This window comes from Chelmon rostratus, chromosome 5 (genome assembly GCF_017976325.1).
Source record: "Chelmon rostratus isolate fCheRos1 chromosome 5, fCheRos1.pri, whole genome shotgun sequence".
NCBI classification, from domain to species: Eukaryota; Metazoa; Chordata; class Actinopteri; order Chaetodontiformes; family Chaetodontidae; genus Chelmon; species Chelmon rostratus.
In genome coordinates, this window is record NC_055662.1 from 721,719 (window position 1) to 736,585 (window position 14,867).

Sequence of the window (14,867 nt, forward strand, 5' to 3'; positions counted from 1 at the left end):
CAGGCAGAAAGCCTCACCTGACCCTCTGTTTTAAATCACCCAGGGCATTCAGAGGATGTCTCTGTCCCAGTCAGGGATCCATTGCCCCTCGTCCCCTTCTTCATCACATCCAGGGACCCAGCCTCCACAACAATCCCCATTCAAGGAGTCAATTAAAGCTGCCACACTGAATGTCAGTCAGATTGGTGAACTACGTATTAAACAACAATACCCCCAGCCATCATCACTCAGGTGTCTATCACACACATGCCACTTCTTTAAACATACCAGCAGTCTTCAGCAGCTGGTGGCCTGGTCAAACACATCATAGCAATCACAGACCATCTGGTCCTTGTCTCAGTAATCTTAAATTTGTCAATGTCAAATCCTTTTTTGTTAATGATCTGATAAGTGAAAATAATTTGCATTTTATGTTTTTAGTTGAGACCTGGATAAACAGCACTACTGGTGTGGCAACACAAGAAACACTCCAAATCACTCAGTCAGACAAGACAGGAGAGGAGGAGGAGTCAGTGTGTAATGACATTTGACCTTGGTGAACTTACATCATTTGACTATCTTGCTCTTGAGCTCAGGGCAGAATTATCAGTACTCATCATTACACTGTATTGGCCACCAAAATAATCCTCGCTGTTTATGCAGGAATTGTTAAAGGTAATTGCACTTCATATCACTGGATATGACAGATTCATCTTAAACGCTCCAAAGCTGTGGAGCTTATGAATTTACTGGACAACTTTGAACTTACACAACATGTAAATAAAGCCCCCAAGTTCCCATTGTGATTATAGTTGTACTATTGATTATAGTGGGAATCTTGAGCACCTCCGCTCTTTGCACTTATATCAAGAGGAATAAGGAGATGCAGCACCAAGTGCTACAAACGTTGCACCAGACAGTCACCTCTTTTTGCAAACAGGTAAAACACACCACTGTTCATGCTATAGCAAAGGTTGGGGGCATTGGCAAAAAAGTATTAGACATTTCGCTTGTTACAGTAGTTCAGATAATAAAGAAAGTGACACTCCTGAAAGAAGGAGTTACAGAGCAAATTTCTAACATAAACCCTAACAGTACACTGACGAGCATACTTGACTGTATATATACTTGACAAGTATGGGGACCTCTGAGACCTGAGTTTATAATAGACAAGAGAAACAAAATCACTATGGACCCCACCTCCCTCAGATAACATTGGAGCTAAATATTGCAGAGATGCTATGTATTCCACTGAAGCCAGTGGAATGAAAGGACCTGAAAATGAATTTTGGCAGAAATGGGGTGAGCCCAATTGCTGGTGGGGCATAGTAGTAACAGTTTGCTTAGGAGATGATATGAGATTCTCTCTTCCATAAATGTAACAATTTTCTTAGCTATTCGAGACATAATGTTTAGTGGTTGGACAAGTACTCTGGCTGCTTGAGTCAGGGTAAGTCCTATAGATTATAATGAAATTCCTACACCTGTCTGATGGAAGGTGGGCCCGCTCTTTTGCAAACTGCTCCATTTCTTTCAAATAAGGATGACATCTTCCAAATTCAGTTTTAATTTTTCTCCACAGACCTGGACTGGACAAGACCCGGACTCATTGCAGGCCACTTTAAAAAAGTCCAGTGTTTCCTTTTGAGGTATTTCATGGCTGCTTTTTGATGTGTGTTTTGGGACATTGTCCTGCTGGAGAACCCCTCGACTTGGACACAACTATGTGACACCGGCTGGAGAGTGTTGCTCAGCAGTGAGGTCCTCCTGGGTCTCTTATCATAGAACCTCCTTTCATTCAGTTGCTGATGGATGGTGAGTTGTACTTCGATACTTTGTGTCTGAAGGTCATCTTAAATCTGTTGTGCAGTTGCACACAGTGGACACAGGAACATCAAGGTCTCTGGAGATAGACTTGTAGCCATGAGACTGAGACAGCTCTTTTTTTCTTTTCTTTTCTCCATGCTAAGTTAGTACATGTAGTGACACAAAACAGCAGATTGAGTATTTGCTTCATTTAAACTGGTTGAATGAGTGATTATCATATTGCAGGCACCTGTGACTGACCACAGGCGAGTTTTAAGGTCACCTGCATGAAATCCAATTATTCCTTGCAACTTTTTTGTTTTGTTCCTCTGCAAACCAAATAAATACATGTGTGGATTTTCATTTGACAGTTAACTGGAAGAAATGGTGTGTTATTTGAAAAACAGGAAGGGTGTCAATATTTTTTTTGCCATGGCTGTATGTAATAGACTATAGATATGTATATGGTAAAAACAAAAATTAATATCTTTAGGTCATACAGAAAATTACAAAATGCACCACCTATACGTAAGTTCAAGTACACACCAAACAATATGCTCAAACAAATTACTTTTACTGCGACGTGCAGCTGCCTCTGCCTCAGTGATCGACCTTACCCTGAGTATGGCCTGAATCAACACTCGATCCCTGTCAAATAAGACATTCCTGCTGAAGGATTTCTTCTCCTCTCATGGTTTGGATTTTATGTTTTTAACAGAGACCTGGCTGCCTCCTGGTGAGTCCATGCAGTTCTCCGAGCTTCTTCCTCCCGACTGTACTTATTTTAGCTCTCCTCGAACTACAGGCAGAGGTGGAGGCCTTGCCTGTGTTTTTTAATCCAGCTTTAACTGTCGACAGATTTCCCCTGTCTCTTACTCCAGCTTTGAACTGCAGCTCTTTGAGCTGAACTCCTCTCCTCCTTTGCTGTGTGCAGTAGTGTACTGTCCACCAAAATACAGCACAGATTTTATTCATGACTTTGAAAACTTTTCATCTGGAACTGTGGTTGATTTCGACCATTTTCTTATTGTTGGTGATTTGAATATCCATGTGTGTTGTGAAGAAGAATTGTCTTATGTGTTTTATTTGTTTTATGTCATGTCCTTTTATCATGTACAGCACTTTGGTCAACTGTGGTTGTTTTGAAATGTGCTTTAGAAATAAATTTTGATTTGATTTGATTTGATTTGATACTAAAGTTGTGTCAATGTGGGGTTGCCCCATGGAGATTCATCGAGGTTCATCTGAACCATACTGGCAAAGTCCTAATTAACCAAAACATTGTAGCAGAAAATTACATTGTCAAGCACCATTCTGAATGCTGAGTGTTTAATACCTTATTGTCTCTTGTGTCCAATTGTCTTTGAACACCTACCTGCGCAATAGCGAGGGTAACATAATGGTACACCATTATTGGACAGATGAAATTGTAATGTTAAAACACGTAATGATGGTGGACAGTGGCAAACTGATAGAAATTAGTAGTTGTTAATTCGAAAGTTATCTAACCCTATAACATTAGTGTCTAGTGTCAAATTTAAGTTACCAACTTTGTTATCCAATATTATAGTGTGATGGTATGTTGGTATGTTTCTAGTTTGTGTGCTGTTATAGAAGTAGTTTGTATGAGATCACATTGTCAACACAAAACAGCTGGTGTAATTCACTGCTCCTCATCCTCCAACTTATCCCACCTTTCAGAAGGATGTGGCAAACACTATTTTCCACCTACCAAGGATTAGGCTCTTTCAGATGGTGCGACTTTATAATGTTAGTAGCACATAAAGTCAATCCCGACCTAGAAATTACGATCACACTAGGCTAGTTTGAACTTGTGCATAGCTGGTGCAACCCACTACTACTTCCAGTGAATACAGACAACACAAACCTCTCTGTGTTTGCTCATAGGCTTTAAATTCCAGCAGACCCAAAGTTTTTACTGAATACATCTGCTTTATGATATTCCACTCTTCACCTCAACTCAATTAAACAGAGCAAAGCAAAATTAGTCACAATAACGTATTAAATAAGTGCACATACCATTACTGACAAACATTTGCAAACTAGTGTAAAACTATGAGGCCCAGTGCAGTGTAACAGGTTGGTGTGGGAGATAAAGGAGGATAAGGTGAGCCACACACAAGTGAAGTGGTTTGTGGTAGAAATGCAGAAATATGCAACAAAGCAGAGTGAGATCCATTCATCCAGCTGTTCTGTATTCACACAGGAAAGGGACTGCTAATTTGGACATATTGCACATATTCTGGTATTGTTATTATCATCTCATGCGTTATAATTATACTTCTTATACTATTATATTATTGTACTATTCACAACTTCACAACTTATTCACGATTTTATTTATTATTTTTATTTTATAATTTTTCTATATACTGTACTACTCTTTATACTACATATACAATTTTATCGCACTCAATCTAATATGTTTTTATTAGATGACTGCAATAACGATATACTCCAGGCACACATTATTGTATATACAGGTTATTAATAATATGCTTTACTGTTGTGCAGTACCATGTATTGTTGTGTTACTACATCTCACTTTATATAAAATTGCACTTACATTCCATACTTGTTATACTGTGCTATTGTTTTACAATTTTTACCATGTCATGTAAATAGGAATTATTATCCACCATGTTAGGAATTCAGTTCAAGTAAGCCTGTGGTTGTTACACATGCCTCTCTTGAGCATCTAACAGCAATTATAGCCTATCGAGATTCTAAGGAACTGGAGACAAAACTTTTTCTTCTTCTTCTGCATTATTGAAATTGGATCACATACTATCATCTTACCATACTGTGGATTGACAAATCACAGTTTAAAAGTATTCAGTCTAGCCACTGAGTATACTTGAGAGAGGCCAAAGAAAAACAGGTTCCCAAATTATTTAGAGCCCAGTTTCATCATTGAGGTTTAGTAATGATCTGGTGTCATGTACGCCTTGCTGGACTGGAAAGCAAACTCAAAATTTATAGGTATTTGGGGGAAAAATTTGTATTCTCCCTTGGCATGCAACATTGTGGGGACATCGACTAAATTGAAGTTTTAATAATTGAATTCTTCTTTTGGTGCCACAACTTTTTCAAATGTAAATAATACATCAGTGTTAAAATACCGACTATCCAAAGGAAAGATGAAAAACATCAATATAACAGATGGTTCTAAACTTTTGAACGGTGATGTACATAATAATAAATATTGCAAATCAAATCGCCACACTGCCATCTGGGGTTAATATATCCTTTGGTGTTCATTCCCTCAAGTCTGCAGAGTAGTGTAGGCCCACATGAATTACTGTGTGCATAAAAATAAATAAATGTATTAAAAATACAAAGAAAGGCAAGGGGAGAAAAGGGAGGATGGAAAATTGGTGCCTACTATATGATGTGCATGTCAACAAAACATAGCATGTCTATTGCTTTAACTGAATTAATTCAGCAATATAATCATTGTACTTGCAACACTTTGTTGTTCTTCAGTACTCATTTTTAGGTGTTATTGTCACATTATGTCATGTCTCAGGGAAACTGTAATTTGTACTAACGTACAAATGCCACACGATGGCAGTAGTTACCATATCACAACCTTTTATCAAAAATAAATAAAGTGGAGTAAAGAACATGTTTCTCTCTGAAATATAGGAGTATAAATTATCACAAAATGGTAAAGCAGAGGTAGGGTACATCTGTACAGAAGACAGAGGAGCGTTTGTGGTAAAGCTTCCAGCTGAATTCTTCACTCGTGTTGTTTTATGTTATTTAGTGGGTCGCCGACAGGGGTCGCTAAAAGGCAAGTTATAAACACTGAAGACACCGTGAAACTGAAATCGAAACTACGAAGACGTCCTCCCTGTGTTCAGAGAAACAACAAAGTGTTGCTACAGTTTTCGAAGAGCCCTGCAGTATGGAGGTAGGTTCAACGTATTTGGGCTACATTTAAAACAGCAAAAGCAGACTATAATAATGAGACACGAGAGCAGGGATAGATATTATAGTGGTCGGTGTAGGCTGGGTGTGACCCAGCTGATAGTTAATAACTGTTGGTATTCTGACGGGGAGAAATGTGTTAAATTGGACAGAGAATCATGAAGACTTGCAGAGAAAGTGTGCATCAAAGGACAAAGCACAAAGGACGCTAAACCGTAATGAAACACCTGCTGGGACAGAGGCAGAGCATAAAGCCAAACGATGTGACGCTTATTTTCCAGTTTCCATGTTAGACCAGTGCAGTGATGTAAGCATGTAATTAATCTGACCAACTGTTTGCAATCTTAAACAAGTTTGCTTACAATGAGGCAGTGTGGGGGGCAGAATAATTGGAGCTCATCGAGGTTTATAGCAGGAGGGCACCAAGTTAAAGGCAAGTGGCAATGTAGTGTTGTATAATGAAAGTGAAACCAGTCGGTGGCATGAGCCCCACCAGAGAATTTTAGGAAAGAAAAATATCACAAAAATAGTGCATTACTCATCACTTTACCATTAACCTGACTAAAAACACAAGGAGAAATGACTTGGTGTAAATCACAAAGAAATACCCGTTTTTTTTGTTTTAGTCAAAACTCACAGAAGGTCACTAGTACTAGTGACTTACTAGTTCAATGGTGAAATCAGTTTTCTTGTGTGACAGAGGACATCAGTAGAGTAGGTGGTCTTCAGTGTGACCCCGGCACATTCTTTCACACACTGCTAATAGAACGTGGCCATTAGCGTCGCAGAGCACTCCCCCCTCATGCCCCTGTAATACATGGAAATCTTATTTGGACTTATGTGTGTTGCTTCATTGTATGCCTTGTTTTGTTTGCTCACTGCATTCTAGCACATAGTGAGCCTACATGAGAGAGGTTCATTGATACTTGTAAGGTTGTTTATGCTTACTATTTTTGTGTTTCCCACTGTTAAAGTCCGCCTCCAGTGAAAATTAAAATTTTAACTTTGTTAATGTCTCCATATAGTGCTTTTTTTATATGCCACATGACATATGACTTACGTTGAAGTTTATATGGAATCCCACGTGGTTTTCCATCTAGTATGAGCCAACATCGTGATCAGCTGGTTTGTTCGTCTTGTGTTTTATCCATTGACTGTATCCAAACAAATTTGCTGCAATGCTGTGACAAAAAGGACATTTTATATGGCTTAGGGGCACTGACAAAGAAAGTTATGGTAAACATTAGTGAAAACAGTTGCAGCTAAACTGCTGATGAGGTTTGTTCATGTGATGGGCAGAGTCGAAGCTACAGGCAAGTGGCGGAGGGGTGGGTGGACATGGACGCAGGGACTGCTTAGATGTGCACATACCACATCCAGACAGAGGTATAGAGTTACATCTATGCCAATGGAAGGCACGAACAGAACTTTTTAATGGAAAAAAAAAATCTAAATGCATTTTGTAATTTTGATTAACAAATATGAGGTTTTAGGTGTTTAATCAGTAACTGGAGGGGGAAGTAAAGTTTTATACGGTTTGTAAGGGACCCCACAATTTATTTGTGAATCAAATTTATTTACAATTCAGTTAAGCTCTGCTAACAGTCAATTTTGAATTGTATTCTAATTTCTTTATGTTTATATTCCAAATTTAATGTTGTAATCTGTTTTTCTAAACTGCAATACTAATAATTGAGTATGTTTGAATGCACTGCATGGCTTCCGCCATCAGATGGTGTCTTTTAGTAGCCTTCGTCTCGCAAGTTTTGAAGCTGAAGTTGTAGAAGAATAATTCCTTTTCAGTGGTTATTCATTGCAGTTTGTGGACGTATGATAATAGTTTTTCAGTAGCAGAGAAAATGTGCTGGGGAACTACAGAGAATGAATGTAAGCTCTTTTTTGTTGTAAAGTATAAACAGTATAATTTTATCATACACTATATGTGTCAAATGGAGAAAAAAAATCCTCTCCAAAACGTAAACAAAAGGTTGGGCTTCATTTATGGAGATTACCAGGGTTTGCACCTCTGATTGGGCTATTTGTTGTCTGTCAACATCATTGGTTGGAGGCCGCTTTCAATAGTTTCAATAGTGCAACATTTTCAGTCCTATTATAATACCCCAGTGTACCAAGTATCACATGGCTGCCTCATAAAACATCATATTGTATTGAGATGTAGCTATGCAGCTAACAACTAAATTCATGTCATTTCTTGTTCCAGTTTATCACAGACGTCACCATCATCATCGATGAAGCTGATTACAAAGACCCAGTAAGATTCATGAAGTTTCTTCAGTCTCACAGTCGTGAGAAAACAGGTTCCTGCTACAAAGTGAGAGGAACCTATGAGGAACTGGAGGAACTTTCAATCAAACTGTCAACAGTGCGGCATCGCTCCAGTTCTGCCGCAGGAGATCAGGTCTGTCACGAAGATGATCAGGCGTCAAGTCGTGTCAAATCTGTGGATGTATCTTGCATTGTTATGGCCTACATTGAGCAAAAGTGTGCAAATGAACTGAACAAAATTGGAGGTAACACTTTTGTCATTGAAACAAAGCCTGATCTCAGAACAGTATACAGTAAACCGAGTAGCACAGTACAAGTGACTTTCAGACCACACCGTGTCTCCATATATCCCGTTCATGTTGACTTTGTCAGAAAGCGATTCATCACATTCTACCAGAGAACTGCCTCTGACCTGCAGGTCACATCTGTCCCTGTGAGTCCACATGACCACAAAGAACTGCAAAACAGATTTCCACAACTCCTTTTTAAACCCAGCCACAACAAACATGAAGTAACAGTGACTGGCCCTTTTGTGCACATTGCTAAATTGGAAGAGTTCCTTTTAAAAAATATGCAAAGCTCAAGCAAGAGTCCCGTAAACAAAGGTCCAGCAGACACCCCAAGCAGCGGAACTATGGGTCCTGAAGATGAATCATGTCCAATCTGTATGGAACCAATAGTAACAGCAGAGAAAGAGACTCTACAGTGCAAGCATGCTTTCTGCAGAAACTGTCTGAAAAAAGCTTTTTCCTACAAGCCTGTATGCCCAACATGTGGAGAGTTATACGGCATCTTGACAGGGACACAACCTGATGGAGGCAAAATGAATGTCACCAAAAGCTCCTCGTCTTTGCCTGGATATGAGAAATATGGAACAATAATCATCCATTATTACATTCCAAGCGGCATCCAAAAGGTAAGAATACAGATACAACACTGAGCAATTTAAATTTTTCTTTCAACCTTGGAAAACAGTATTTGACAAAATAATCTCAACTCAGGGTTGACTCACCAACTTTTCCTGGAGCTGTCAACTGTATCTCACAGTTTATCTGCAAATTGAATCTCTTTAGTTCTCATCACTGAAAAAGGGAACCTTGCTTACATGATAACGGGAAACATCAAGGATCTACTGGGACCACCAGAAACATCCCAGTGAGACTCTTACATGGCTGGACTGTGTTGGGAACTGGCAGGAGCAAGTTTTGTTACAAACAAATATGAGAGATAATGATTGCTATTGATAAGAAAATTGTTAAGAGGAAATAATAATTATGGAGCATCACACTGAGATCAGGGACTAAGAGCCATGGATACAGTGTCAAAAAGCAAGGTTTATTTGAAATGTCAATATTTGAGCACTATTTTCCATTTATGGTTGATATCACCAGAAAGAATCAAAAACATTTTGTGTGAAGATTATTTTGTCAAAACAGTGAACAATGCTAGCTTTGGAGTTCAACGTGTTACTTTAGTCTCTACGCACTGAACCTTCAAACAGCAAGATAGAACTTTTTTAACCTCCCTCTTGTGTGTTTTGACTTCATATATAGTTTGGTTTATGTTGAAACTCACAGATACACAGTGTGGAGCCAGTGTTTCACAACCCTTTTTTTTCTGTCTTCCAGACAAGCTAAAACATGGTAAAGGGGGTCTTCTGTCCATATTCTATGCTGTATTCTAAGTAGGTACTGGACTGGTATCTTTATTAATCCCCAGATGGGGAAATTTTATTTAAAAAAACACTTTACATTGTAGAAACAATCTCAAAGTGCTACAATTTGGAACTAAAACCATAAAAACAAGTAAAAACACAACAGCCAAAAGACATTGACATTTCAAAGATTAAAATGTCTCCTAAAAAGAAAGGTTATCAGTCCCTTTTTAAAACTTTCAACAGTCTGTGGAGCCCTCAGGTTGTCAAGGAGGGCGTTCCACAGACGTGGAGCGGCAGAACAGAATGCCCTGTCCCCAATTGTGTGGATCTTGGTCCTTGGGGGGAGGAGTCGGTAGGTGTTGGAGGAGCGAAGGGATCGTACCACCATGTTTTACAGAAGATGTGGTGTGCTTTGGATCATGAGCTGTTAGCCACACTTTCTTCTTCCCATCATTCTGGTACAGGTTGACCTTACTCTCATCTGTCCAAGGAATGCTGTTTCAGAACTGGACTGGCTTCTTCAGGTGCTTCAATTCCGGCCTTTCTATTTTTGAGGCTGATTAATGGTTTGCACATTGTGGTGAATCCTTTGTATTTACTCTCAAGAAGTCTTCCCTTTATGGTCTACTTAGATACTGATACACATAGTTCCTGGAGAGTGTCCTTCACTTGAATGGACGTTGTGAAGGGGTTTTTCTTCACCATGGAAATGATTCTGTTTGAGTTATTTGTGTATGTTTATATAGTATTTAAGGAAAAAAGAATGTAATATTGCACAGTTTTTGCATGTACGAAGTAAAAGGATTTTTTACAGTAGTGCAAAGAAAAACAGTATGTGTGCTACATTATATGCCTGAGTTGAATAACCTGACAGCTGTTGAAATGAAGGACCTGCGGTAGCGTTCCTTCTTACACAGTGGATGCAGCAGTCTGTTGCTGAAGGAGCTGCTGAGGGCCCCCTCCCCCCTACAGAGGGCAGTCCAGGTCAGCTCTCAAGACTAGTTGGTTCACTCTTTTTCTGTCTCTTTCAGAGCTTCCACAGCCCCAGCAGACCACTGCATAGAAAATTGCAGATGCCACCACAGCGGCATAAAATGTTCTTAATAGTGTCCTGCACACTCTGAAGGACCTCAGTTTTCTCAGCTAATGAGACAATTTTGGCCCTTCTTGCACAGGACATCTGGGCTGTTGGTCCAGTCCAGTTTATGGTTGAGGTGAACACCTGGGCATCTATACTCGCCTACAATCTCAATGTCGGATTCCTGAATGTTCACCGGTGTAGTTTGTGGTACCTTCCTGTGGAAGTGTATCACCATCTCCGTTGTTGGTGCTGTTTATATGCAGGTGTAGTGTATGAAAAAATAAGGCTGGACATATATGAGGGGGCCAGACCACTGAAAGCCTTATAGGTAAGAAGGACGATGATTTTGAAGTCAGTGCCTGGTGTGAACCAGTGCTGAGACATCAGTACTGTTGTTGTATGACTCAACTTCTTAGATCATGCAAGGACTCTGGCAGTTGCTGTCTTAGGTCAGCCAGAGAAAAGTGTATACAGTAGTCTGCTCTCAATGTTAACAACACATATAGTAGGATTGTCTGATTTTGATAAAATTGGGCATATTTGGGCTATTTTATGAAGGTGGAAGAAGGTTGTTTATGTTATATTCCTGATGTGGAGCTAAAATGTGAGCGTGTGATCAAATACAAATCCCAGATTCGTAACTGTATGGGTCTAAGAAATTGTGTAGCCATCAAGGTTAATGGAAAAATCTGTAAAAAGCAATGTGAATGTAGATGGACCAACTAACAACATTTTGGTCTTGAGTGCATTCAAAATATTTTTCTCACATCCATTGATGACTTCTAACAAGCATCTCTAATTTAACCAGCTGGGAGGGATCATTGACTGTTACAAGAAAATACACTGTGTGTCATCAGCGTAGTAATAATACTATATGTTGTCTTTTTTAAGATGTGAACCAGGACCAGCAAGCACAAAACAAGAGTGGCCCAGGTATTGATACCTGTGGAAGACATGTTTTATGCTACGTGTTGTGTTCTATTACTAAGGTATGAGTGGAACCTCAGAAAGCCTGTTGAGACCAGTGTGATTCTCAAGCCGTTGTAGGAGGATGTCATGATCCACAGTTTCAAAGGCAGCACCTAAATCTAGTAAGAGCAAGAAAGATGAAAAATTATTCCATTGCAATTAATATGTCATTAGCTACTGTACTGCAGTTTCAGTGTGTTTGGGTCTGAAACTGAACTGAAACTTGTCCAGACAGTTATTGCTGGATAGATGGGCAATGACTTGGCCGGCAACCAGCTTTTATAACATTTTGGGCGTGCAGGGTTTAATTGATGTCATGTCCTCTCTAATGTTTCTAAGAGCTGTGGACCCACAGGCACTTGCATATGGGCACATCATTAACCAGTGAATCCTTTACTTTGTGTCTTCAGGAGGAGCATCCTAACCCCGGTCAGCCATATGAAGGTGTATCCCGTACAGCCTATCTCCCTGACTTCTCAGAGGGCAGAAGGATCCTGAAACTGCTGAGGCGAGCCTTCGATCAGAGACTCATCTTCACTGTTGGCCAGTCCACCACCAGTGGCAGGAACAATACGGTCACATGGAATGATATTCACCACAAAACCTCAACACATGGAGGACCAACTCAGTAAGGACTATTGTTTGGCAATATTCCATTTTATTGATGTGCGTTACATATCAATAAATGTACCTAATTATTTCCACATTTAAGGCTGTAGTGATGATTGTGTTCAAGCCAGTGACATAAACCATTATGCCACTTACCAAGTAAGTCACTGAGCAGGATGTACGTGTGAGCCCAAAGCAGCACCTGTGAATAGGACAGAATCAGGCACAGACGATCAGTTTGACATATTAATATCCTACTGCTTCATTCATTCCTTTTATTCACATCTGTATTTATCCGAAGAGAAGGTTATTTATGTGACCTAAATGTAATCACCAGTACAGAAGTGTGATATCACAGGACCTGCACTACAAGGCCGATGCATACTGTAACTATGGACTTTCACTGTGACCATGAAACTGTCTATATGAAGTAAACTGCATTTCTGTGTGTTTACAGCCATGGATACCCAGATCCTGATTACCTCAGTCGAATTCGAGATGAACTGACAGTCAAAGGAATTGAATGAGTTATTTAAGGTTTGTCAACACACAAATATAGAGCATCATACAAACATTCACAGTTTAAAATGCACACATACAAGTAAACTTAAGGTGTTGTGGAACAGAGGACTACAATCCAGGAGGGATAATTAATGTCATTTTAATGTAATTTGATATTTCATAAATAATGATACCATCCCACATTTGTAAACCATGCCTTCAACTGTCTTTTTTTGGTTCAATGTCAATTAGTCTGTAGTGTTTTTTTTTAACATGTTTGAAATGACCTTGTTTTAAATCACTAAATATGAAAAAAATTAGAAAACGAAATGTTAATTTTCATTGGTCTGGTGAATGTTCTTAGACTTCATGATGTGTTTTCAATCTGATCGATCTTAATATTTGGAATTTCTATTTACATTAGCCTGTGTATCCTATGTTTTCATTGCATTTATTCTGTCAGAGCACAGGTAGCACTGCTAGAATTATTTGTTGTTTGGTTAGGAAGATTTTATTACCACAAAGCCTAGTGTAGGCATTCAGTGCATGTTGAAGCAAGACTTCAACGTGCACTGAATGCCTTGACAAGAGGGCAGCAGGTAAGGATGCAGGCCTTATCTGAATCCAGCTTAGCTTGACTGACTTTCTCCAGTCATTCAACTTGTCTCGCTCTGCCATGTGGTTGGTTCTTTTCTGTGCAATAACCTTGAGGAAGATCATATAAGACCCGCCTTCTAGAAGCATGGCAACCAATCAAAAATGACAGCCTGTGACCATGACAATTCCCAAATGTTGTTTTTTTTTTTTTATGTCATTGAAGACATTTGACAGAAAAAAATGTTGTCAGAAGTTATTGAGATCTGTCTGTATATGGCTTCTTTCAGCCTAGCTCTTCTCAGTCCAAAACATGGACAACATTGTTGTCCTCAGAGTGAGCGATTGTGGTCCTTTACATGTACAGTAGGTAGACAGCTAAGTGTTGGCTAAAGGAGTAAGGACTTGTTTGTTGCATGATTTATGTCTTCATTGTGTTCCTGGTTGGACTGCATTTGCAACATCATTGCTACATCACTGCACTCATTTAATTTAAATTGGAGGGACTGTCACTCTTAACATGAACTATGGCTGGGGAGAAACTCTGGGACTCTGGCGGAGAGTGCAGCAATTGCAGTATGACACCATTTCACCCACAGTTGCCACATTTTCACCAAAGTGTACTGCAAAACTTCGAAATGAATAACTTTCCACATATCAAAAATTGCTTGGCTGGCAAGATTGAAACCTTTATTGTGTCAAACAATTAGTTTAATGCTTGTTGGGATGGGGGGTTCTGACTAATTTAATTTGTTTGTGCCCTGTTTGGATTGCATGTCAGAAAATCCACCTTTCCTTTGCTTTTGTCAAATTAATCTTAGATAGACGATATACATGTATGATGTGCAAAACATTCAACCCCCATGGACGTCACTCTCAATCTGTGTAACAGTGAATCACAGCAGATGAAATAATTGTTGAAATTGTTGAAAATGATTAACAGAAAATACTTTACCTCGTCATCGATCTACATCCATTACGAATTAAAAATACAAAATATTTGGCTGGCATTGGCATAACTAAGTAGTGGAAACTTGGGCAGAAATTACAGCCTTCAGCCTGTTTGGATTTCTATTAGCTTTGCACATCTGGGTACCTTCACCATTCGTCTTTGTAAAACAGCTCAAACTTTACCCCAAGCTGCTTGGTGGAAGAATTACCAGAAGTTAACAAATAGCAACTACAGTTTGGCCACAGGGCGATACTGTGATTATAACAAATAAACTATGGTCAAGGTGAAAGCTGAGACCTGTTGCATAGAACAAGCTGGGATCCTAAGTGTGACAGACATCACATTGGTTTCATCTGTCTGCTGGTTACACCTCCATGTGAAATTCAGTGTCATGACTCCTAATATGGGTGGTTCATTGACATGAAAGGATCAGCTCACCCAATTAATAAAATCATAATTCTCTCTTCCCTCTGATGGTA

The 14,867-nt window shown here is 39.3% G+C and overlaps 1 protein-coding gene across 1 annotated transcript; it reads left to right on the plus strand.

Annotated features, from left to right (window-relative positions):
* The first annotated feature begins 5,639 nt into the window (after positions 1–5,639).
* si:dkey-3h3.3 (uncharacterized protein LOC100144568 homolog) lies at positions 5,640–14,862 on the plus strand. Its single transcript, XM_041936214.1, has 4 exons — positions 5,640–5,722; positions 7,961–8,941; positions 12,143–12,360; positions 12,799–14,862. Exons 1-4 carry the CDS (start codon positions 5,717–5,719, stop codon positions 12,866–12,868), a joined length of 1,275 nt encoding a protein of 424 aa, XP_041792148.1. The 5' UTR covers positions 5,640–5,716; the 3' UTR covers positions 12,869–14,862.
* Positions 14,863–14,867: the final 5 nt, after the last annotated feature.